This window comes from Perca flavescens, chromosome 7 (assembly GCF_004354835.1).
Source record: "Perca flavescens isolate YP-PL-M2 chromosome 7, PFLA_1.0, whole genome shotgun sequence".
Lineage (NCBI taxonomy): Eukaryota > Metazoa > Chordata > Actinopteri > Perciformes > Percidae > Perca > Perca flavescens.
The window spans coordinates 23,670,097-23,696,982 of NC_041337.1; the positions used below are offsets into that span (position 1 = coordinate 23,670,097).

The 26,886-nt window shown below is 39.5% G+C and overlaps 3 protein-coding genes across 9 annotated transcripts in view; 2 read left to right on the top strand and 1 right to left on the bottom strand.

Annotated features, from left to right (window-relative positions):
* Positions 1-1,459: 1,459 nt before the first annotated feature.
* On the top strand, positions 1,460-6,157 carry tprg1l (tumor protein p63 regulated 1-like). Its single transcript, XM_028583109.1, has 6 exons — positions 1,460-1,883; positions 2,117-2,208; positions 2,966-3,016; positions 3,096-3,221; positions 3,607-3,760; positions 4,386-6,157. The coding sequence occupies exons 1-6, from the start codon at positions 1,656-1,658 to the stop codon at positions 4,578-4,580; spliced, it is 846 nt and encodes a 281-aa protein (XP_028438910.1). The 5' UTR covers positions 1,460-1,655; the 3' UTR covers positions 4,581-6,157.
* Positions 6,158-6,416: 259 nt separating this feature from the next.
* Positions 6,417-22,576, bottom strand: wrap73 (WD repeat containing, antisense to TP73). Its single transcript, XM_028583357.1, has 13 exons — positions 22,414-22,576; positions 21,709-21,796; positions 21,370-21,522; positions 19,271-19,387; positions 11,136-11,208; positions 9,966-10,069; positions 9,513-9,599; positions 8,831-8,965; positions 8,337-8,414; positions 8,156-8,258; positions 7,924-8,049; positions 7,560-7,751; positions 6,417-6,948 (listed from the first exon to the last, which is right to left on the bottom strand). The coding sequence occupies exons 2-13, from the start codon at positions 21,775-21,777 to the stop codon at positions 6,794-6,796; spliced, it is 1,392 nt and encodes a 463-aa protein (XP_028439158.1). The 5' UTR covers positions 21,778-21,796; positions 22,414-22,576; the 3' UTR covers positions 6,417-6,793.
* The window catches only part of tp73 (tumor protein p73), a 28,198-nt gene continuing 20,544 nt past the window's right edge, over positions 19,233-26,886 (top strand). The window contains exons 1-2 of one of the 7 annotated variants that reach the window (XM_028583350.1): positions 19,233-19,544; positions 26,269-26,364. In XM_028583350.1, the coding sequence (XP_028439151.1) occupies positions 19,513-19,544; positions 26,269-26,364 (128 nt within the window). In that variant the 5' untranslated portion in view covers positions 19,233-19,512. Of the gene's footprint in view, positions 19,545-22,560; positions 22,644-23,043; positions 23,310-24,758; positions 25,178-25,329; positions 25,708-25,767; positions 26,071-26,268; positions 26,365-26,886 lie in introns of those variants that run through there. The other 6 variants (XM_028583349.1, XM_028583353.1, XM_028583351.1 and 3 more) reach the window with 6 other exon arrangements.

Here is a 26,886-nt window from a genome sequence, read left to right on the forward strand (position 1 = left end):
AGTTTCATCACAACAATTCAGTTCAAGATTTCTGAATGTGGTAATGACCATTTGTTTTAATGGGGACACTGATTGCAGAAAACAGCAACTATAGAAAGTGCCAAATCTGAAATTAAAATGTGTGCTTGTTCACGTACAGAGTGCAATACAAGCTTATAATAAATGAGAAGACTCAAACTTTGTTTTGTGTCTGTGTGTTAATTTGTTTTATTAGGGATGTCTATACATACTGGTTGTAAGTTACTCAATACGTTAATGTATTAGATATAAAAGCCAGGGGACACACACTTACTGCCACACTTTACTTAAAGAATAGCAAAGAGGTAGACTGCTAGCTTTGGGGACCACGTCATTAAAGGAGGAAGAGCTGAAATGAAAATATTTGAATACACAGGTAAAACTAAATTAAAGGAAAATATTACATTCAATGAGAACTTGAGCTGAAGAAGAAAAATCTGGTTGACATGAAAAGAAGCAACCAGGTTATTATGGAGAAAGAATTTTCTTAATGTTTACCTGACAAAATTATTTTGTATCATTTTTTCACATTGTGAATGTTCTAACTATTTGAGTTTGAAAAATCAGCATTAGGATATTCTATGTTCATGTTACATTCCATGTTTTCTTTTTGTCAATAAATCCCATGAAAGACTAAAATCAAGATGGAATTGATTAAATTACCAAGCATTGTCTCTGTAGCCAAAGCCTGGCTTATTCTTCTGTGCTCCAGTCTTGCCCAAAAACTACACATCACATGAAGGACACAAGGCAGCAGGACAAGCTGGTGAAAAGGGCCGTCTCAGTACTGGGCAGGAGGCTGGACTTACTGGACTCACATCAGGCTCTACAACGCTTCAGCCAAAAGATGGGGCTCATGACCAAGGCTGCTGGTTCTTTCTCTCCATATCCACTACCCTTACCTTACCCACTGGACTGTGCAATAATCCTTCAAGGACTATGTGTGGTATTCCTTATTTACACCTTTTATCTTTTTTTCTGAGCAATAATCTTCACTTTTAATATCTTTGTTTATTTGTATATTGTATTTTATCCATGTTATTTATATATTGACTTTGCTAAGTAAGTTTTTGCCTTCCTATCTATCTATCTATCTATCTATCTATCTATCTATCTTTTCTTACATGCCTCTTTGCTCACTTGATGGGAAAATAATTATACATGGGTAGAGTCGTCAAGAACGTTATTTATCTGCCAAATGTTAGCATTAAGATAACTAGCAAACTATTATTGGATAACCTCTGTCCTAAAGCTTAAAGTGGATAGGAGCCAATAAAAACACTAAAGCAGAGTGAGGGTGTGGGGTTCAAATATGGAGACATCATTATCACATAATAACGGGTTAATATGATGCGCAATATCAAATTGACAGCCGACTTTATATTATGTAGTCATCAAAGAACTGATAATGATGAAAAGTGGGCTCATCCGCTCTAAACACCTGTTCCTGTAATTAGCTCGGTTAAAGCATTAGGTCCCTTTAAGAGGAAGGAAATCAAAGGGGGAAGTGAAGCAAGAGGACACTACTTCCTCGTAGCCCTAAATCAAAACAACATCCGTGCGCAATGGGCGATTCTGCATCTTCGAAAGGGCATCGTCTAATAATCTAACACCTGGCGCACATTGTTTGTTGCACCATGCTTCAGCTGAACGACACGATGGAGCCGGACAGTCCGGGTGCTGCGATTCTCCACCCTGCAGAGACCGAGGAGGGGGTCGAGGTTGCCTTCACGCCACCGGAGGCCGGGCGAAGCCTCGGACACGGAGCCTCCGTGGCCTGCCGTCCGCCGTTACAAACGCTGACGCCTTTTCATGTGCATAACCCCACAATGCAAGCGAAAGTGAAGGACTATTTCGTATTCAGGGTAAGTGAATCGGCAGCAAGCCCGCTCCGTTTTTAATAAAGACTAAATGCATAGCCTATGTCTCTTCAAATACACTCGTGCTCTTAAAAGGCAATTGTGGTAAATAAAAACGACCATTAACTTACCACGCTTAAGTAGCAGTGCTTTACAGTGCATTGTCAAAGCTACACAAGCACATCACAGGGATGAATGGGTGATGCTGATGCATGACGGTTGTGTGATGCTGAACTCAGCCAGGTACCATTGAGCAGGCTGTGAGCGACATCAGGACTGTGGCACTCCCTTCTGAGGATGGAGAGGTGCTCAGCGTCTGGCTGCTAGCTGAGTAAGTATCCCAGCAGCATGCAACTGTTTAATGTATTATCAGCCTGAAATATGAGGCCACTGTTTGGATGAGCTGCTGTGTGCACTTCAGGGTTGAATTAGGGCTGGGCGATATGGAGAAAATCAAATATCACAATATTTTTGACCAAATACCTCGATATCGATACCGCAACAATATTGTAGTGTTGACTATCGGTGCTTTCACAAAATATTTACACAATGAGATTTTTGATAAATAATCAACAGTAATGTAGATTATAATGACGAAGAGGGTAAAGGCAAATACCACAGTTACAACAGTCTGGTAAATTCAGAAAAGTACATCACTTTACTGTAATGTAGCCTTTAAAACCAGTAAAAGACAACACTTATGTCATATCGCGATATTACGATATCCAAAATCTAAGACGACATCTAGTCTCATATCACGATATCGATATATTGCCCAGCTCTAGGTTGAATATACTTAATATGTGTGTAAGGACATATCAGCAGGAGATTTGTTAAAGCTTCAGACTAAATGTTTGTTAGCATTAGCAGTTTGATTTCAGGCTCTTGTTTTCCATCTAGTTGCACATCCATATGTTTATGCCTTTAAAGAGTTCATCGTTTTTCCTCCTCATACTACATAATACATATTTAAAAAAAACTGTAACCACATAACTCAGTTAACAACTATTTAGGCCAGGTTTCAAATTGTGCTTCATAACTGTCAAAAAGCAGCTGGCATATTTGTTAGTTTTGTGTTTGTTCTGCAGAATTGACCACTGGAACAATGAGAGGGAGAGGCTTGTGCTTATAACTGATAGGCAAGTCAAAATATACCACATAACAAACATTTGACATTGTTTGCTGCCACAGTCTGACACCTTTTGTTCGTGTGCGCAGGTCACTGCTGGTGTGCAAGTACGACTTCATCAACCTGTTGTGTCAGCAGGTCGTCAGGATCTCTCTCAACGCTGTAGACACCATCTCGGTGGGCGAGTTCGAGTTCCCACCCAAATCCCTTAACAAGTATGCCAGCATGTTTTAAAAGTAATAAGTTCTCTTACAGACAGTTCATGTTCTGTATTGTTGGTTGTATATTTTTATTTATGTTGTTAAGTAAGTAATAATTAGCTTGATTTATTTTTAAATTTTTAAAATTTATTTAGGTATATAAATATTTACAAAATTCTGTACAGGAAAGAGAGTTGTAACATAAATGATGAGATGAAAATAAAGAAATGGAATAGATTAAAAAAAAAAAAAACTATCTGATTTAAAAAAAAAAAAAAAAAAAAAAAGGGTCTCTCTCTGTAAACATTCGTGGCTCTGCTTGGTGGCATTGCTTTGGTGTGCTACTAGCACATGTAGCTGGCTCTTGTCACTGCTACTACACGGTTGTTTTCTCTTACAGGAGAGAAGGCTACGGGATTCGTGTTCAGTGGGACAAACGTCCTCGGGCCTCGTTCTTCAACCGCTGGAACCCCTGGTCTACAGACATGCCCTACGCCACCCTCACAGAGCACCCCATGGCCCACGCTGATGAGAAGGTGGCCTCTCTCTGCCAGGTATAATCCCTTATCTAAATACAACTAAACATGCATTTTGAGTCATCATCTAATAGATTCTTTTACATTTTAAAACCTTCTGAGGATTTACATTTTGAAATGGAGAAAAGCAGTTTTGTGGTTGGCCTTTTGCTTATTTCACAAGACAAACAATGGTGGCAACTGGTACAGCAGTTCGTTCATGCAAAATAGGCAGCAAGAAACACTCAAGCAGTCACAGTCCAACTGAAAACAAAAGACTGATTGCTGCCTGAAAAAGAAAAGTTATCCCTTGAGAGAAAGCCAGTTATTTATAGAACTTTAAACAGTGTATCCATAACTTTGTGTTATGTTTATGTCTTTTTGGCAAGGCAACAACATGGAGCAATACCCTGGGGATATGACTGCATGTTCTCCTTCAGAGCCATTAGCATTGCTACATAGAATAAATGGAGCAAGTTCATTGTAGCTGTAAAGTCTGAGTCATAGCCATTATTCTACACTCCAGGATGTGTTGCTGGCATTCTAGACATCAAGTGTTTATAGAGATATAAATTGTATACTATACTGAAAAAACAAAAAAACATGATTAATTAGAAAAAGGGGTGTTTTGGTTTCATGTTCTTTTTTTCTTTTCTTTGCCAAGATGGACAACTTCAGGACCCAGCTGGTGCAGGCAGTGAAGAAAGCCTATAAGGAGCACCCCATTCCCGGTCGGGCTAACGGTGTCCTGATACTGGAGAGACCCCTGCTCATCGAGACCTATCTGGGCATCATGTCCTTCATCAACAATGAGGCCAAGTTGGGCTACTCCATAACACGTGGCAAGATCGGCTTCTAAAATCCACAGTTCCTTTCCAATTACAACAGAGTTCAACCCATGTGTCTGTGTTACACTGCGCTGTCTGAGGGAAGTAGTCGCTTGCGTAATGCCCAACCTGTGTGTGTAAGTTGAGCCCATGAGATGTTGACACCTACTTAAGATGGGGTTACAGACAAGGTGGTCAGCCTACCTATGTAGGTAAATGAAGCGCAGCACTGCATGGACTGTCTTCATTTTTTATCTGTTTTTAGCACCCCCAGTCCCTTTCCTTCAAAGAGCCGCTCGCAGTGTATGCCCGTGTGACATAAGTTGGAGAGAAAGGACACAGCACTTGCATCCATTCATCACCTCTGTACTTATTCTAGATTGAGCTTCTTGTAGTCTCATGCGCCTTGTTTAACTACTGATTGAGAGACTGTCAAAACTAATGTAAACTTTAGATTTTGGTAGAGGAACTTAAACATTAGGGTTGTAATTTTAAGGGTTAAGGCAAACAGGCCACCCAGAGGAGAGCAGTGAAACATAAGCCAAAAATATGCTCTAGATTTGCTACATTAATATGGTTTGAAATGAAGGATTGCATTATTCAGATCACAGGGCCATAGGGTAGCTTCACAGAATATCAGCCGATGGATTTAGTTTAACAGTCATGTCACATGCTTATTGTAATAAATGATACTAATCGGGGAACTGCTCCAGGATCTGCACTACTATACAGAAAAGCCCTGGGCTCAGTTATGTTACTTGTGGAAAATAACAGCTGGAATACACTCTTTAGCATCCATGAAGCTTGTGGAGATGATGAATTAGGCCTACATGTTGTGACTTCCCTCTCTTATTGGCCGATGTTGTGCTCTTCATGCTTACATTCACCTATATGTGTCTTTGCTCAGAGTAGGGAGCTCATGTACCACTTGGAGAGCTGCATTAGCTACTAGAGCTAAAATGTTCTTGTATGTTACACGTTTAATGCAACATGAACTTGTAAACCATGTATTTATGCTTGCTTGTAAGTTGCCTTAAATGTCCTGCATTTGTTTTAAGCACACATTTGCACTCAGCTGCATTAAACTGCAGTGGGAATAATGGCTGGGTTACAAAATGAAATCCATGCAGACAAAGCTTGGAGTCAGTTCATTAACCACATACTGTATGCATCTTGTGAACAGGATTTAGGTGTTTTTTTTTCCCTCCCTAAACTTCATCCTACAATACATTGTTTTGCTACCAAAGGTAACAGGCCATATTTTCATGCTCCACAATGCCAATGAATAATTGTGTCCCAAAATGCCCTTTTCTGGTCTTGTGCATGCTCCCTGCACGTTGAGGTTGCATGACGGATGTTTTTTAAGGAATATTCTAAATGGATTTGTAAATACAAATTAGGTATTATTTATCTGCTGTTATTTTTTGCAATAAACTCATGAAGGGTCCTAGAAAAAAATTTATTTCATTGCCAGTTGTGAAGTATTTCATTTAAATGACTTAAAAATAGATGAACTTGTTATTACAAACATGTGAAGGCTTACTTTTTGTTCAGTTATATTTGTAGCACAGTGGCCACAATGGAGAATAATAAATGCCTACACGTTCTTGTCAGGTGCTTGGCTCTGGTCATTGTTGAGAAGTGCATTTACATTATGTTTGTACTTTTAAAGTAACGGCAAACAAGTGATTAAGTTACAGTGGCTGTACAATTCAAGCTTTGTAACAGGGACATCATACAGACAGATGATGTCTAAAGGCCAAGTAATATGGTCCTCATATATTTAGTACTGCCTGGGCTAAGTACACAAACTCTTGATAAACTGAAAGATTTAGATGCCACATTTTAATAACTTGCCTTAAGCTGCATTATTTATGACAAAATTTATTCAGAATAATAACACAATTTCAAAAAAGTAAAACATACAAAATAATTTAAAAGTACAGTGAAATCTGTAAAACTTTGTAAACCTCTATCTTCTCACAATGCTTGAAACTAGGTCTTCGGTACGCATTTGGTTATCAAAAAAATAAGTGATATTTATCCATTCGGTCTCTCAGGAGTAATGTTTTCCATACATTTTCAACTTGACGAGAAAAGGAACATCCCAGTTACCTGCACTGAGGGCTCTAAAAACTCGGCGAGCAGCTACAGTTCAACATGTAAAGTTGAGAATTTGAGTAGGCGTGTTCCCACCAGTCTTTTAGTCATCACCTTAAACACATTTCCGGCCAAGTGTGTAAGGTTAAGTAATCCACTTATTCTCGAGACCTGTGTTTTTGTGTGTTTTCTTGTCCTCCTGGTCAGTGTCCATGTAGCACAAACACAGCTGGTCCTTCCCGAGCAGTATCAGAGTGTCTCCACTGCAGTGCCAGTTTAGTGACTGGACCTGGAAACCACCTGGCAGGATGGAGAGGGGCAAGTGTGATCACTACGTATCTACACATACACAAAATAAATAAATCACTGTGAATCTTAAGAATCCACATTCAACATTCAGTTTGTAAAACCTAAAAAAACTTGTATTGATTTTGACTTAGATGTCTATTTGGGGTTTCTATGTAAAACATGCTCAACTTTCAGACTAAATCAAAATGAACTGCAGCAACACAGATGAGCATCACAAAAGGTAAAAACATATCACAGAGTTGTTCTGTTTGCATTTTAAATTCTGACATTGGTGGCTTATCTTTTCCATTTGCACAGGAAGGAACAATTTGAAAATGAAAGGCAAAACGTAACCTTGAACTTGCACACATTTCACTGGGATCAAGCCAATGTCATAAAACACGAGTTCCAGGTTTGTCTTAAAAACTGAATCAGTGAACTCTTGCTGCCAACATGCAGAAGTTGGCTTGGGCAGCTTGGTTAGGGTAAGACATTAGAGAGAGACACATTAGAGAGAGAGATATCAGAGCGCACTGGCCCATTTCTACATTAGAGAAGATCATAACGGAGCTGTGTATTTCAGCTGCTTGGCAGTTTCCACTCTTAGTGGCTGAGCTTGTTACCTTCAGTGGGGACCTGGACAGAAACGCAGCCTGCCGGAGACCAGAGATAGAGTTTTGTGTTGCCTGTACATAGTGCCAGCCGGGGGTGTCGGGGGTCCCACTGAAAGCAACGGACGGCCGACGTCTGCTCAAGCACAGCCAGCAGGCTCATCTTCTGCATGTCCCACACCCAGACAACACTGGCCATGTTGTCTACGATCAGAGAAACACAGATACACACTCAAAGCCGCTCTCAGTTTATAGAGCATTACAGCAAAAGTAACACTAAAGTTGAGGTTTATGACCAAAATGGGAAACTTATTTACATATAATACAGTTCTCTTGGGTTCACACTTAAGGTAGGTGAAAAGCTGTGACGTCTTACCGTTTTTGGTGGCTAAATAGCGACTGTCTGAGCTGAATGCCAAAGTAGAGACACCAATCTTGGGGTTGGCTCGGTCTGGGTCTGGTTTGACTACAGGAACTTGGACCGGCGGTGGGCAGATCTCGTCTGGTGTAGGCAACCACAACACGTGATTAGACAAAGTTGGTTACTTAACCTTATTAGTTCGAGTGAAATACTGCTTTTAGAATATTTTTTATAAAAGCGGACATACATTTGCTCTGGGTGTTGAATAGGGTGGTGCCGATTGTGAGGTTGTGTAGCGATAGTTCATCAGTGCCTACAGCTGGCCTTTTCTCCACTTCCTTATACACTACCTTGAAACACAACAAACCGTTAATACTTGGAACTGCAATGCCTTCGAAGACTCATCATGAAGGATGGAAAATACTCACTGCTTTTGTGTTGTTGATGGTTGCTATGTGCTCAAACTGTGCGATTTTCTTCCACGTGATATGATTGAGGATGCGCACCTGTCATGGATGGTAATTAAGTCTTGTAATTTACTTTGTACTGATATTGATAATATAACAAATGACAGTCCAGATATAAACATGTTTGACACTTGAAGTTTATTCTATGTTTTATTTGCAGAAATGAATAAATCCATTTCTTAAAGAGGAACTCCACCGATTGTACACATCAAAGTCTGCTACATTAGCCGCTACTAACATAACACCCCTGAATCTCTGACTGAACTGTCGCCGGCCAGTCGAGTTGCATTGTGGGTAATATAGGTGACAATGTTAAGTGCAATGCCAAATCAGTGGAGTGCTCTTTTGAGACGCGTGGCTTTACAGTGATTACTCATAGTTATGCTGAGTCAAGCTTTAATGTAATCTTATATCTCAATGTCATCAGCTATCATTTTTTAAGGGTTTGTCCATACTTTTTCATCATAGCTGCCAATGGCCAGGAACTGGCTGCTGGGGCTCCAGGTCACAGACTTAACACCCAGCGACCACTCGTAGGCACTGTAGGTTGACAGCAACCGGCCATCCAAAGAATACAGCAACACCTTGTACTGTGGGGGTGATACACAGAAGAATACACACATATCTGAAGGTGCATGTGGGAGCTTTAGGGTATCTTGTATTTGACTGTATTCCAGCCCCTTCATACAGTATAGGTTACCGTTTCATATCTCTTCAGATTCTTGTACTGCTGTAACGTGTGAATTTCCCCTCAAGAGATCAACAGTATCATCTTATTTTATTTTCTATTTAAGCTGATGCAAAGACACGTGTACTTATTTATATTATATTAAAATATAATCAAAAGTCAAACTGTTAAAAATGTGCTTGTCTACTTTAATGGACCTCGAGTACACTCCTACACTGGAGTTTTCATCTCTAAACTGAACATTCTTAGCCAGCAGCTTCAGTTTCTGTGTCTAAGTGTGAAATATTAAACTCTGTAGTTTTTTTTTTTTTTTTTTTTTTTTTTTTAAATCAAACCTTATGGTGATCTACTGGAGCAGAAAGAGACAGTTCCTGCTCAACCGAGTTGCAGGGTAGTTCATTTATGCAATTCTCTTTTAAAATCTCAAGTCTGTAAGACAAATGACTCACCTCCAGACAGCTATCCCACACTGCCAGCACACAGCCATTGGGAGACCACTCCAACCCTGCCAGGTCCTGTGTCTCAGTCTCAAAATGCTGTGACAGAGATAAATTAAATTAAATAAATTTACACTACACATTTACAGAAAAATCGATAATTTTGATCTTGTCAAGCGATGAAAGTTTATACTCCATCTTGGTCAATGACATTTCAAATTATTAATATTTGAAGTCTATTTGAAAGTGAACCTTTTAAACTATGATGTAAATCATTACTGTAATGCAAATCATGTTTGAGATGCTTTACCAAACTATATTCCTACCGTCACAGGCGGATACTCTACAACTTTAAGGTCACCTACATTTAGAGGTCTTCTACTGTTGCTTAGCTTACCTACCAGTAAATGTCAAATGCATAATCATGGTCATAAAACTCAAGTACAATTTTAAAGTCCTACTTACCCTGAGTAAATGCCAGTCGTCACACACAAATACACTGACATAGTCTTTGCAGTCACGGCGTTCAGCCAGGGCCATATAGCAGCCATCTCTGCTGAAATCTATGCCTGTGAGTGAAAGATTATGGGAGAAAGCTATAATTACACCAGTTATGGCATATAATCACAAGTATGATAAAGATCTTACAATGACACTGTAATAGCAGACAATAAAACACTAACTAGAAATCTACCTAAAAGACATTTAGTAAAGTTTATTAAGTACAAGTTATCGAACAATCATAACAGTTTTATAATATAAAATCGAAAAATATATTGTCTAATTTTTGCATTCAAAACAGCAGAAATTTGTCTTTGGTTTGCATGTTCAAAGACTGCCATTAAAAAGATAGATAGATATGAAGTGCTGTCTGCTGAGTTAGCAAGATGGCTTCAAAATGTGGCTGTCCTTACCAATTAAGATATTTTATGGCAACAGGAACAAACACATTTCTATAACTATAGCGTGTTTCTTTGATTTAAGGCATGGCTGTGGTTGTGTAAGATTTTTCCACTTAAGCGTTGCCATATATAGTTTTTGGCCACTTTATTCAGCACTCATAAAGGTTGATTCCTCAGGGAGGTTTAGTTACAGTAGCAGCAAAGAATAAATAAATACAATGACACGATAAAAAACATTTTCAACTTTGATCAAAGCCATCTTTATATATTGGCTGGAGAAAAAAAGCCAATTATCTATTCTGATAACTGAATATATAACCTTGTGGCTCCCCGTTTACTTCATCCAATGTAATTATCTAATACTATGGCACCATCAGGTCAGTGGTATGTAACTATCATGGCCATTTTTGTATGACGGTCCTGAGGCTATAGGGGTCGCAGAGGGACATAGTATTGCATGCGGAAAATGGGGAGAGTCATGGACAATCATTTTTCCCCAAGCTGCTGACAGGCCTGTTATGAAGAGAATGTCCCATTTACTGAAGAGGGGCACAGCTGTCAGCAAAGAGGACCATAGTTTGGCCTCGTACCCAGGGTCGCGCCACAAGGTAAAGAACGGCATGTGATTCATGGGGCATGCTGAGGCACTCAGACCACTGGCCCTGCCACCAGGTACTCCTAGTAATACATATACACGTCAAAATAAATAAAACAATATCATTCTCATACTGACCCTTCTGACATGCTTTGGGATACTTGATGTAAGACACAGCTTTGGTGCACAGGGACCAGACGGTGACTCTCAGCTGTCAAGGCACCAGAGGAAAGAGGGGGGGGGGGGGAAATCACTGGGGATTATCTCGCAAGTGAAAGTATGACATACACACCGTACTGCCTGGCAGCGCAAAGGGAAAATATACATACAAGTTAGAGCCTGACAAATACTGGACTTTAGAGGCAGACACATATGTATTGATGATTGAGAGTAAAAAAAAAAAAAAAAAAACAATATTAACTTTTTAACACAAACAAACAAACATTTTGATAAGGATCCTTTAACTATAATCAAAGAATTGTGACCAAGATATGTACATAGTGTGGGACATTTTACAGTTAAAAATGAAGCTTTCAGTGATCTCTAGTGGACAATTTAGGAACAGTGTTGCCATTACACAAACATCTTTGAGATTTTTGTCTAAAACTTCTAGTTTCTTATCAGCCAACTTCCACAATGATAGTGATATCTGTGATAAGCTAATATGGGTACAGTATGAGCTATTCTGATAAATCAGTAGGGTTCTACACAATGTAAAAGAAACACCTGGTTTTACAAGCCACTTTGAGAAAACGGCATGACCATTTGGACCAGACTTGCTCTCTACTAGACTTTAGTCTATATGAGATCAATTCAACTACTATACAGTCACTCCAGAAAAACGTGATTATGCGATCGCATAATTCAATGCATAATCAGCCAAAGTCAAATACGCCACACTGTCGCTGCATAAATTGCAGATTTCCGCGCAAAATATGCAGGGCTTGCATGATTTCATAATCCTTGCATTTTTGTTGCAAAAAAGTCACAAATATCTTAGCAGAAAGTTGAAAAATTCTGCGTTTACTTAACACAAGAGCAGCCATTTTCCCCTGTTGCCATGGGAACGTTATGAAGTGACAATTACGCAACGTGAACATCATCGAAAAGCAGGGTTTTGGTTTTGGGGGAAATCACTTTTTTTTCTCTTTTTCATCAAGTCACAATTTTTGCAAGTTCCCGCAATTTCATCGCATAAAATTGCATAAATATCCCGCATATTCCATTGCATTTTTTTTTTTATTATTTTTTTGGGCATTTTAGGCCTTTAATTATAGGACAGCTGAAGAAGTGAAAGGGGAGAGAGAGGGGGAATGACATGCAGCAAAGGGCCGCAGGTCGGAATCGAACCCGGGTCCGCTGCGTCGAGGTGCAAACCTCTACACATGGCCGCCCGCTCTACCAACTGAGCTATCTGGGCGCCTCCATTGCATTTTTTAAGAAAACATGCTGCATAATCAAGGATTTTTGCCCGCAACAATCACAAAAAACTCCGCATTTTTCTGGAAGGACTGACTATATTTAAGTAAGATGATCTTAACTGAGGCTATGATCTAATAAGTGTAGATAAGTGTATGGCGACTGGGTGTCAACAGCAACCTAATAAGAGCTCAATCAACCAGGCCACTAGCCTAATGAGGCCTCTAAGTGCTCCTTTGCACCCAAACACTTGTCCATCAGCCGGGCAGATCCAGACTACAGTCCAGGCTAGCATGGTCCATGATGCCCTTTGGACATAGTGCCTTATGTCTTTGAAGAGGTCTAGGATAAATCTCCACGAGGGACATTAGACACCAACATGGTATCAGTCTATCACTACATGGATGGCCCTGGCCTGTAGAGCCCTGAGTGTGTGGAGTGTATTTCCACAGGGAATAACCACATATGTTTAAGGTTTGCAGTCACTGACAGGGATCAAAAGGGATTATAAAGATTAAATTAGGACTTGAGCAATTATTAAATTAACAGATCCAAACAACATCAACACATAGCAAAAAAAAAAAAAGTCCATTTAGTACCCAAGATGTAATGTTAGACAAGTGTGACAAATTAAAAACAAGTTGCATAGCCAGCAGGTTGTGTACATTCCCACAAATGAGAAGCAGTGCCAAATAATAACTATCTGGCCACATGTCGGCATAACAAAAGAGACCACAAGAGAGTGTTAATGTTTAGTTTTAACAACAGTCACTCAAATACCCACAGTCAACAAGATTGATGCCAACACAAGCAGGTGGCACTCAGCCAACAGTGCAGCATATTTGGACTCAAGGATCAGTATATGTGGTATCTTGCCCTTCAAGAAACAATGTGCACATGACATGTTTTTGGGGCACTGTTGTGTGATATGTGCTACTGTACAGTTGCCGGGACGTTAAGGTGTTCAGAGAAAGCACATTGCGAACACATGTTCAGTTCAATGTCAAAAGAATGTTGGAAATAATTTTCTTTCAGTTTCTATAATTCGACAAGCAATTTTTTTTTGTATTTTAGTAGTGTACTAAAAGCGGCAGAAAGGCAGAACCTTTTTACATTTTAATATCTGTTTATTGCAATATTCAACGTAACTGCATGTTTTCCTCATATCGTACATCCCTAAACCACACTGTTAAGAGTTACAGTCCACAAAAACACTTTATTTAAATACAGATATATATTACACAGAATATATATCTGCATTCATTTTCTACAAGTCACTGAGTTATTAAAAGTTTTGAAGTTTGACATACAGTAGTTCAATAACTGGCAGCTGCTTTCCTGATGCTGCACAACAAAGTTATGTCTTGTTTGGTTCACTACTCTCTTGAACACAACCTATAACAGTAGTAGACTACTGTCATTACAATCCAAATATCAAAGGCATGCAAGAACAACACTGCAACATTAAGGGTGTTAAATGCATGGTACTTATACCTTACTTTACAGCTTACAGTAAGCCAATATAAAGTGGGTGCATAAAGCCATGTCTGATCATGCTTTGAATGTTTAAGGCCGGCTTCACACTGGCTGCGTGGCGTGAGCGTGTCAGCTGCGTGGCGTGTCTGTTTTATTTCGGCTCCATTGTTAACAGGTTAGAGCACGCACACTGCCTGCGTGACACGCACGTCTCAGGTATGGTTCGAGCCGCGCCAAAAACGCATGCATGCTAGAAATAGGACCGACGACTATTTTTCACACGACACGCAAGCGTGTTGGAAGCGTTTCCAGGCAAAATAGAATACAAAAAGATGTTTATATTTCATTTTGACATGAATACATATTAATAAATGACATTTTGATGTTTGAAAGTCTCTAGGTTTTGACATACATGCAGATATAAATGTATGTATTTATATAAATATTTGATTTTCAAATTTTGCACCTGTCAATACAGAACAAAATATTCTGTAGCCTATTTTGCCATCAATACTGCCGACTTTGTCTTTGCTGTAATGAAATCAGTATATCATGAAGTATACTACTGCTTGAGTGCAGTAAAATAAGAAAAAAATGAGTAAAAATCCACGCAGCCACCACACGCAACAGAAACGCCACGCTCACGCCGCGCAGGCAGTGTGTGGCTGGCGTAAGTCGTTAAAATGTTGAACTAGTAATGTACACGAGCCAAGAAGATTGTTAAACTCATTCCCTTTCTCATAGGGAAAAAACAAAGTCGCCTCAACAGAAAACGTATCCTATCCTACTACATGAGAATTACAATTTGAGCCAGTATGTCTGCACACACACTATACTATCATACTCGACTGTTGAGTACTGAGTATTCTTCTGTAATTCAAGCTTGTAACAGAGAACAATATCTTGTACTTCTTTGCACCATCGCAGCTAGATATTCTGGAGAGAACCCTATACACACAAATAAATAATAGCAATAATAAATCATTCTTTAGAAAATATTTTCGCGATTCAAATTTAAGCCTTCCTTTAATGCTGTATTTTACATTTGAGAATGTGCAGAGCTAAAACTACTTGAGTGACAAGGCTTTCATCATAGTGTCCAGACAGACATTTGAACTGGGTAAAGCCCGTCACCTAACTGGGCTGAAGTGTCGACCCTCCTGTTTGGTCAAGACATCCAGCTGTGTAGACCCTGTAAGAACATCTCACTGCACGCTTCCTGGACATCCCCTCAGACATGGTGCCATGGCAACCAAAATCAACATTGCTGAAACACAAACAGACTTACAATTCTTAGATGCCTTGAACCCACCACATAGGGGATGCACAGAGATCGAGACCCGAAAGGCAGTGTAACTTTAAACTGGGTGGAGGAAGGGTAGCATGAAGAAAATAGGTGGGAAATGCTTTTCCATGTGGGGTGGTATGCAATAGGATATTTAGTTGGTAAAGCTACACTTTAGTTTGAGTATCCTCACCAAAGGTGAACAGCAGCTTGGGGATGGGGGCTAGGGACTTGAGGGTGGCGTGAAAAGTCAGAACTCCACTACAACAGCTGCTGCTTATCCATCAGAGATGCACAAATTCACGTTTGTAGCGGGGTTAGCATAACTGGTACTGGTGATCAGTACAGGCTGTAATTACAGACAAGTAGATTTTAGTATTGTTTTGATCATTACATGTACAAGGAATCCTCATTAGGAAATGGTTCCTAAGGTTCTTTTACATACTGGTTGTTGTGAAAGTTTTCCAAAAAGGGATTGTTTCATAACATGGCTGTTGCGAAGCCTTTTGAGACTGTAACTGTAATTAAGAGCTGTACCAATAAACTTTACTTGACATGTTATGACAAGAGAGGTTTTTAAGACACTGCCAAATGGGACATTTGCAGCTAATTTGTACCACCACATCCACTTAGTATCTATTTGTAAGTATTCATAACAAGAAAACCACAGAATTAGGGAACATTTCCAACAGGACCGCCTGTGGCCAACATGATAACTATGATCAGTTGTAGACTAAAGTTACTGACTGGAATAAAACAGCCATTCTTGTTGCGCAACTATGTGGGTGCGAGAGAATGGGCAAGTGCATTTGATGCCATATAGGCCTATCTGTCAGCAGAGGATTAGACTGCCTGCATTCCACATCGGAAGCCATCTCAAACCAATATAGCCTATTTCTCCTGTTACAGCCCCATGATTCTACCAAGGAACTGGAGCCTCTCGCAGCCCACACATAGGTATGGGTGAGCTATTGTCCCGTGTTGAAGTGCAGCAGCTGCCTACGTTTGCAGTTTATCCGGTAGCGCCGTTGCCAACAATGCTACACGTTAGCAAGGCTCCAGCAGTACTGGCCAAGAATGATAATGCTAATCCGATCCCAACAATGTAAAAACCATTAGAGAAGTCAAGCTTAATGATGTCCTTGGCTGGAGTTTTTCCACCCTCAGTTTATCACCCCTCAGCTGGTAAAGGTGGATTAACATGGATGTGTGAGTGGCATTTTGTGAGGTCCTAAGATAAACGATGGGAATTCAAATACGAGACAAGTTGCGTGAAGTCTCACAATACACAGGCTAGGTTTCAGCAATGAGACTTTCTATTAAATCGGTGACATGGCACGATCTCATATATGAAACCAGCAGTTTTGTATTATGTCTGCCTAAAACAAATTGTAGTTCTACCTTTGAGCCTTTCTAGCTGTATAGAAAAGAGGTCCTTACCTGTAGTATGTAGAGCTGCAACCCTGTTAGTACTAGAGCCACACAATGCTTTATAATTCTCCTACGGTTACAATGTCAGTTGTGAGCTAATAAAGGATGGTGCACCTGCAAATCAGAAAGATCTAGAAATATTCTGTTTGGGTTTTAAAAGAAAACACACAGCCAGCTAAGCAGATTTACTGACAGAGACAGACAAACACACAGTGGCACGATCCACTCCATAGGCAGCTGTCCCTAAACAAGTTAATATAGCAGGCTGTTTATGAGTGGGGCTGAAATTGAAACCTGACATGAACACCCGTCTGGCACAGCCTTAATGAAATGTTGGGCAGGGGTGAAGGTAAGTTCAGTTAGCCCATTGGCAATGTGGTAGCAAGTGCCTACTTTGCCTCAGTTAATTTAGTTTTTCAACCTCAACTACTAAAGTATGCTCAGTAACAATTAGCAGTACTTAACTTCCTGCTGATATTTAGCTGGGTGATAAGGGCATTGAGTAACACGTTTTTAAATTCACAACAGCACAGGTGAGAGGATGTTGTGACGTGGACTACCATGAAAAAAGTATAAGAATAAGGAATAATATGGCGATAAAATTGTGCCAGGGCTTGCCATCTGCCTTCTCAGAGCTCCTGACCAGAAATATTGACTTGTGTGAGGTTAAATGAAGTATTATAGTCTGACCTTTGCATATCATTTTCCAGTAATAGAACCAGTACAGGATTACCCATCTCAAGAAACAAATGGCTTCGCAAAACATCTAAAGACCACTGGTATAGGGCTGTAACTAACAATTATTTTCATTATCGATTAATCTACTTATTTTCTCTATTAAATCGCTTTCTCTGTAAAAGGTCAAATATTACTGCTTGCTTTGACCAACATTCCAAAAGATTCCGACTCCAAACACACTATTGAACAAAGACGTGCCTGACAGACCAGAATAGTCAATGATTTTTCTGTTGATTCACCAACCGTTTCAAGAAAGGAAAGGCCAGTAAGCAGTTCAAAGTGGTTATGATGAGTCATTTGACAGATACATTTAAATAATAAATACTTTTGATATTGATCTTTGAACTTGCCTATTCGTCTGCTCAAACATTAGATAAGTACAAGTCACGCTCAGACTTTCTCAGACCTAAGCTATACTGTTCTATGCAGATCTTCTTAGGGAAAGAGCCTCAATTTCTTTCCATCATATTCCTTTTTTTATTGAAGATGCAGACAGACACAAAGCAGACATGCCACAGACACTTGCACTCCCTGCACCCTTCTCCAGACCAGACACAGTTGTGTGTTGGGCCACAACACCTGTCAAATGATTCCTGGAGTCAGGTTCAGCATGACAAGACGCAGCCCACCATGGTGCCCCCATCATATTCCACATGGCCCAAGGGTAGCTGCTATAGCTTCTCACCCCTTACAACACATGCTTACTATAAAGTGAATTTAAACCAGGAGTCAAGAGGCATAGAATAGAACTAAACACAGCTTTATTAGTCTGGGTATCATTCTGCAGACAGTTATAAACAAACTATCTCCTGAATCTTTTTCTTCATAAGCCTGTTTTTGGCAGGAGCAATGAGTGACAGTGCTTTTCACATAACACAGAAGCATTTAAAGTAATGAAATTAAATATCTCTGGAGGTAAATATATTTAGGTGTACCCTTGTTATACTGGAGGGTCAATATTATTGTATGAAAGAATTTCCACTAGTCACACCCACTACTGAGGAATGACTCGATATACTGCCACATAATTCTAAAAGGTCACGATTAACAAAACCGTAATATTTCCATCCATGCCTATACCGATTTACTGGCTGATATTAGCTTATCACAGATATAATGGTGTAAAGAAATGCAGCAGAAAACATATCAAACTTTTTAAACGCTCTAATATCTGCATCAGCCGCAAACATCCAGTATCAGTCTCTGTATAATTCATTCATTGAGGATACACTAACATCAGGGCCAGAAACGCTACCAGCCAAGTTCAAGTTCAAATACCCACTGCATAACCTTGTTTAATTTGGCCCTCATACTCATTAAACAGCTGCCACATACTATGAAGTGCAATTTCATCAAAACTTTTGTTTCCTTGTATAAAAAACATCTCCAAAATGAGTTCATTTTCATCCTTCGGTTGTTTCAGTGCGTGACCTGTGATTTTATATCACTGCATTGAAACAACTACAGTTTTCACTAAATGTAAGAAAAATTAACAAACAAAACCTAAGGAGCTATGGCTGGCTGATTAAATAACTGAAAACCTCTTTCAAAATTGTACTGACTGCCTGCTTTCATCTCTTTATATCACTGCATTTTAATTATTTTTTTTCTTCACTGTTGTTAAACTGAGAACATCATTAATAGGACTGGCTGCCAAAGAAAATACCAGACCTACATCGGAAGGATGTTCCAGAGGTACTTGAGACCCATGTATGACAGGACGCTAACAGGAAGGGAGCTATGAAATCAGGCTGAATACATGCAGCAGGTGGGGGACTGTAGGGGCGGTCAAGACAGGCTCTGGTGTCTGGCTATTTTCAGGTCCCCCTTCCTTGCGGGACAGCAACAGTTGAAACCAGACAAGCATATGCATAAACACACTTCTGTGCGCACGAACACATGCACACACCAACTTCACACTTACGTGGAACTCAGTGGTGTTGAGAATGTGACGTCCGTCTGGACTCCAGCGCGAGGAGACTAGTCCTATTGAGCCCTCATCAATCTTACAGTGCCAGTCCGGCTGCTCCAGAGACCACACCTGAAGAGAAAGCCAGAGTGACAGAAGGACAGCAATCAACCATAACTGATGACATCCCTCACAAACATCCTTTATCTCCCTAAATTTGATTTCAAACAGTAAGAAACACTCGAGCATCAGAAACCATGAAAGACTGGCGCTGGATACCGCTGCAAAGGTAAGCTACTTGCCCAGTGTTGCACATAAAACTGATATTACACTAGCATGCAGAACTTCTACAACTACAGCTCTTTGGGAGAAGAAAAAAAAAACTTAATTATTACAAGCGCTGTCTGTTGATTAGGATGCAAGTTAATGAAAATTGTATGGACATTAATTCAAAAGTAGTATGCCTTTCCCTATTTTCCATTATTGTGACTAAATAATCAACAGACAATGTTTATATTTTTAAGCCTTCTCAAATAAAAAAGGAGCTGGTGTAATGAATTCAAAAAGACACAAGAGAAATAAACAGCATGGTTCATCAAATGACATGTCTTTGTATTCCGGAAAATATGTAAAAAAGAACAATAAGTGACACCGTTAAAGAAGGTTCATGATGCCTTTCTTGTTGTGTTTAATGGGGAATTTTATTTGAAACAGCAGCTTCTGGGTCTGGATTTCTGGTGTACATTACTTTATATCTTATGTGTTGTCTACATGTTTAATCAATGTAAATATTGGAACACTATTTACCAATAGGACTATTTAACTAGTGCACACACTAAAGTACCCTGTGAAATTCATTCAAATAAAAGTAGTTTATAGCCATGACGTTCCACTTCCGGGACTGCTCCATTGCCGTCGGAAATTACGCTGGATGTCCGTTACCTTCCGTTTTGTTTGTGTTGGAATTTTAAACTGTGGTTGATTTTTGAGGACTATGATTAACTGCTCCTCAGATCTCTGCAGGGTAAATACAGACAGCTAGCTATCTGTCCAATCTGAGTTTTCTGTTGCACGACTATAACAACCTTTGAACGTACACATGTTCCACAACAAGTTCCTTCCCAAGGCTTTTTTGCAGCGGCACCACAGCTTTTCCCGGTGCTTTACACCGCCAAAGACGATTGTGATTGGTTTAAAGAAATGGCAATAAACCAGAGCACGTTTTTCTCCCATCCCGGAATACTGTGTGGACTTGCCAGACCTTCCTCTGCAGCGCTGTGGAGGAAGGTCTGGCAAAGCGAGACTAAATGAAAAAGACACACCACTGTGCACTGTTGTTGCTTTTTTTTTTTTATATAGAAAATGTAAATAAAGAAATTGTTAAAAAAAAATTTATGAGACAAAAACAATAGATGTAAAAGCTTCTAAGAGTGGATACATTGTGTCCACTCTTTAAAAATTATTGATTTCACTGCCACAAAACAAATCACACAGATACATTCCAATCCTGAGGTCTAGGTTAAAGTGTCTGATACTTAAACATTTTAATAATACAGCTTTTCCATCCTCTCTTCATTGTCTCAAAAATGTTACTTTTTATTATCTCCCATAGAACCATGTTGTAAACCATTTAAAATGTCACCTTTGTTGTCAAAATGTGATTGTACGAGAGAAATCTAGTTTTTCTTGGGCAATACTATATGATAACGTGTTTTAAGACTTTTGTTGCTGATTTATTAGATCGCTTAGTTTATTGTTCAATCCAAGTGTAAAACATGAATAGCAAATGACTACAATATGCTACTGGAGCCTAAGAGATGCCTTCATATTACTTACAATGTCTGACCAATGGTCAAACTATTCCACTTAGGGTTAGGTTTATAGGGTTATACTATATAGACAGAGACAAGATTACATTAAACATTTTCTGTCAGTGTCACATAAAAAACTATTATTACTACTATTATTATTATTATTATTATAATCATATCTCTACTAACAGTATAAATCTAGCAGAGTAAGATTGACTGCAACCTATCAGGTGACTGATCACCAGTATTTACACTACATGCTGAGTCACATATTCACATTACTGTCCTCTTCTGATAGCCTACCTGTACCAGTCCTCTCTTGTACATAGCACAAAGGATAAAGAGAGAGTCAGATGACCAGTCCATGTGAGATATCTGGTCCAGGCAGGTGTAGAGCTGAAGGATCTGCAAGGTGCTCACATCTCGCACCACCAGCCTGTACTGCACACAGGTAGCCTGACAAGTAGGGTCAAAGAGACAAGTCAGAAAGAGCAAGACCTCTAACACACTCCACTGTTATCCATGTGTAACTAGCAACCTAACCATGGGAATTATAAATCAGAGTTAGAATTATTATGTCTACTGCACTACACTACAAAAACTACACATTAACAAATATTTTGAAACAACTAAACCACTTACCAAATATTTCCCATCTGGGGAAACTTTACAGAGTTGGTTGGATTGCTTGAATACCTCAGAGAAATTCATCTTACAATCACAACAGTTCCTACACAAGAAAAAATAAAAACATTTAACTGCATGAGAGATGGACAGTTTTGACTGACAGCCTACTCAAATCTGATGTAGTTTCCAAATGCTAACACATGATGGCGCCATAAGTCCAGTAAATAAAAACACTCAATACAGTTACCATACACACATATTACATACATACACAGACAAAGAAACAGGTCTTCTCTCATGCAAGAAGAGTCATTATATTGGGAAAGCACTGCAGTGCGTAAAAACAGATTAAGTCCGTTTCAAAGAGAACCTCAGCAGAAAGAGCCATGGACGTATTAAGAGAACGAGCTGAGCTTCAGGTAGCAAAGTTAGCTGGTTCACATTTAACAGAAGTAACGTTAGCTAAAGTAAAATAAAGCCACACACAAACCATGTCTAAATCGCGACTTCATTGCCATTTTATCGTCTTGCTATCCATATATTTTAAATAATGTAAAAGGCAGTAGATGGAGAGAAGAACACTAGCTTACATGCTAACGGTAAAGTAGCTCTTAGCATAGTTGACACTGGACTCATTCAACACTAACGTTAGCATAAACCACTTACGCTAGTAGCAATTTAGCAGGTAGCAAATCTTCAGCCTCAATGGTAAAAACTTACCTTTAACAGCAATTGTGTTAGTTCCGTCAATTAGATAAGAGACGCGAAAGTAGTTTAGAAAAGTTTGTTTCTTCGCATGATGGTCTTCGGGGCACAGACTAACTGTTGCTGCTAGCTAGTTTGTTTGTATGAGCCGATGACGGCCAACCGATGCTGTCCAATCAGCATGCGTCTGCTGTGTTTTGCCTTCTGGGAAATGTAGTTCATTATTGTGTTTCGCTGCATGTACTGTAAGTATATAGGCCCCTATGTCAAGTGTATATGTTCGCGTGTGTACCAAATTAATATAGTCGTATATAGGCGACAATAATTTGTTTGCATTACAGGCTAATAATCTTGGGATTTTGCATTTTGTTGGTTAAAAGATGTGGAATATTTATTTTTTATTTTTCCTAACCTCCTCACGTTTGATTAATTTTCACCATTAGCCTAATCGTTTCATAGTCTGTGAGTTATGTTTTATTCACACCCTGTCTTTTAGTGCAAGTAGCCTACAGGAAATGTAGGCTAATTACCTTTATACCCCCCACCAGCTGGAAAAGGTTTCCCGCTTATGTGCGCCCAAACCGCGCTACCGCCTCCCTTCTTCTCCCAGCGCAAAAAAAACTCTTCACCTCCTCATTGGTCTCCCTCAGCAAAGCTCACACTTCCCTGAACAGCATGCAAATCAGTTTTCCTCCTGTTTCTTCGCAGTTAATTCTGTTTCTCCGAAAAGTCAATCATCTCCAATCGCTGTTATCATATAGGCTACTGTAAAGTCGGTCGATCTTTAGTTTTTTTGTTGTTGCTGTTTGTTTATGGAGGGTCACTCTCTTGGCATGTTCGATAATAAACAGGCAGGTGCTCGGCGCAACATAATTCTTGGGTATTTGGATTGGAGTAATAATAACCTTCAGGTACGTTGATTTATTTTAATGCCCTACAGTCGGAATAGTGATTTAAATATTTGTCATTTTTGTTTATTAGCAGGCCTGCAGTTTGTCGGTATTTCTTGTTTTGCAAAATGTGACAAATTCTTTGAAAAACGAGGTTTTTGACAAAAAAGCTCCAACTGTTTTAGTAATTAGCTAAGGCTGAATAAAAGTGTCCTAATTTAAAATATTTTGGTTATTTTGTTGATGTGATTTTACAGCTGATGGTTTGTGTAGCTAAGGGTCTGCGTTATGGAGGATATTCTCAGGACAGTAGGCAAAAATAAGTCAAAAATCTATTGTCTAAACAAAAATTAAAAAAAAGATGTAGCCTACTCCTTACAAAGAATTTCCATAGTATATGCACCATGCAATAAATGTAATAGGCCTATTACTATATCCCCATTTCGATTTTTATTTGTTATTTTTCTGTTTGTTAAATACCATTCACAAAAGGCTGGCATAGTTATATTAACTTAGCTCTAATATTACTTTAGTTTTTGTATGTAGGCTATTGATTGTATTTCAACCGGCTAAATAAATGCCAGATAACGAGCGACACAATGACTCATCAAAAACGACAACCTCGTCCTTTGAAACCTCATATAAAATATTTCACTTGGGGTTGTGGAGGATCGAATCTAAAACAATTTTTAAATTAATTTCTTCTCAGTTGGGACTGTGTATTTTCTTGCATAAATGGCCCTTGGGAAAGCAGTGTGTGTGTGTGTGTGTGTGTGTGTGTGTGTGTGTGTGTGTGTGTGTGTGTGTGTGTGTGTGTGTTGTCATGGGTGCCGTAACCCGGGAGGGGAGACACAAAGTAGCTCGACAGGTGAATATCAGTGAAGCCATATGTCAAACTTAAAAGATGGTGACATTAAGAACCAGCAGAGGCCGTGCTTTACAGAAATATAACAGGCGTGTAGACTGCTTTGTGTTAAAAGAGCAACAACAACAACAACAACAACAAAAACCAGTGTTAATAAATTAAAAGAAAAATAGGCCTACATATTTCTTGTCAATGCATGGCGTTTAATCAAATCATTTAACGCTTATCAATAATTAAAGCATATGGTACAATAATATAAGCTGATTTCCTAAGTGGAAACATGTAGGCCTATTAATATTTCCTCTCCCTTATTAAGACAAGGCAAACCAAACGTTCTGAAAGGCATGTGTCCTATGTAGTCTATAGATCGGTAGACTATACTGATACTTCGGTTATTATATATACATCTAAGCCTTGTAAAACAGAATTGTAATAATTTCAGGTGCAGGTTAAGAAGTGCAGACTAAGTGAAAAAGTCCAGGTGGAATCCCAATTAAGATGCTCAAAGTGCGGAGCGCTCTGAGGCCAACCCGCTATACCTTCTGCTCGCCCTGCAGTGGCGCTTTGTCAGATCCCCTGCGCGAACACTCGAGCTGCTCTGGGATCTGACGAGGCGGCACTGAAGGACAAGCTGGGAATGGAAGCTGGTTTCTTCGGCGGCAGCCACCTCGAGAACAGCGGGAACCGGCAGCCACACAGCTGCAGCTCCGCAGTCCTAAATGATATGCGTATAGGCCTATATATGCGAACGTGTGCGTGCTGCAGGCCTCTTTAACATGTAGGCTATTAGGCCTATATATGTTCCATCTTAGTTTGTTTGTCCGGTCAATTGGATTAGGCTATTTGGGATGAATCAAAACTTTATTAGACGAGCCAGTTGTGTGATATAGCCTGATAGCCACAAGATCATCTTGAGGAACAAAACAGCCTTTGCTCAACATGACATCATGTTTACTGAGCTGCATATCTTCAATCGATTCAGACCAAAGTGAAAAGACCCCTGTTACATGAATGTCGAAATGAGGTAGGCCTAACTGTATAGAAATGGAAGCATTTGTGACGAAGGTCACTTTGACTCAACAATTCAGTCAAACATAGGCTATTGTAGCCTATAGCATACCTGCAGCCAAATTACAGTCAATGATTCCAGAGGAAGGATTTGTATGTAGCCTATGATATTCTGTTGCTGCGTGCATCTTTTAAAGCCATGCATGCACCTTTGCCACACTTTTTCTTGTGCAGTCCTTCAGAGAGGTTACTAAGGAGATATGACGCTGCTGTGTGGGTGCGCAACTGTGAATAGGCCTATAGTAAACTTTGGTAGGACCTACGAACAAATATGCTCGACAGAATTTTGTTTTGACTGGGATTATTTACGCATCAAAGTGGAGACTAGACCTCCCTTAAGCTTTACGCGGTAGGCTATAGCCTACGTGCAGTAGCCCAAACTTGATTTTCTATTTCTGGTTTTAATTTATGACAAACACGGATTTATTTGACAACTCCGAGTCGGCTATTTTGACTCAAACCATCGCCAAGGCCCGGATGTCGCAGGTACATTTCTAAACTTTCACGATAAATGTCTTTTTATCATCAGCTCTGTCAAAATAAGACACCAAGTTCGCTGTCATGTTGAACTTGGGATTATTCGGCAAAGTGCGTAAACCTCGACAATTAGGCGACTTGATGCTATCTGCTGTAGCTCCACTTGCTATTTGCTTCGCTCCATAATGCCTGAACACATTTTAAGAGTGCAGTGGAGGCTGTGATATTTTGAGACAGAAAGCGGAGGTGATGCTCAGACTTCCCCTCGGAGTGAGACGGTGATGAGGCAGGCAGGTCTGGGCACGCCCAGGCCTCCTGACACCCTGCCACCTCACTGGGACTACATTGGTGTGATCACACCTGGATGAATTGGTGTGTGTGTGTGTGTGTGTGTGTGTGTGTGTGTGTGTGTGTGTGTGTGTGTGTGTGTGTGTCCTGATAAAAATGATCATCTAGTAGTTCCACTTGTTTAAATTTCTGTTTTACTACAGGCTGTTACTATTTAATTCATTCTATTTTTCATTCCAAATAATTTGATGTTTGTGTGATTCCTGTGTCTGTGCTTTGCAGAGTGATCTGCCCCTCACCAGACTACCCATCCTCTAAGATGTCCCAGTCCACAGTTACTGAAGAAGGAGGCACCTTTGAGCACCTGTGGAGCTCCCTGTGAGTGTCAACAACACCTACTTACGATTGTTTTACTTTTCTGTAAAATTAACCCATTTTCCAAATTGCATAATGGTTTTATTAAAAATGTGAATTGCATCACTCATCATTTGAAACAGAAAAAAAAAGATTAGGATTCACTTTACCTAACCTTTTAATTTGCCCTTCTTTTAAAACTATTCTTATAACTTAACCCTTGTGTTGTCCTCCATCTGTTTTGCCTGTTCTTAAAGCATAAAGTATAACTTATCACCCAATTCTGTGTTACATTTTCTTAGTCAACTTCATTCCAACTAATTACCAGTAGTTTAACACTTATTTATGGAATTCATGTTCAATAAACCTCATTCATTTTAATTTATATCTAATTTTCGATTTAACCCCCCCAGAAATTATGAATTATTTTGACTAAAAGTTAAGATCAAAGGATCATATGTTTATAGATAATCACAGCCTGGAACCATCTGTGTTATTTCTGGCCAATTTGGTTGAAAGAAACCCATATTATTGACATAGAAACTT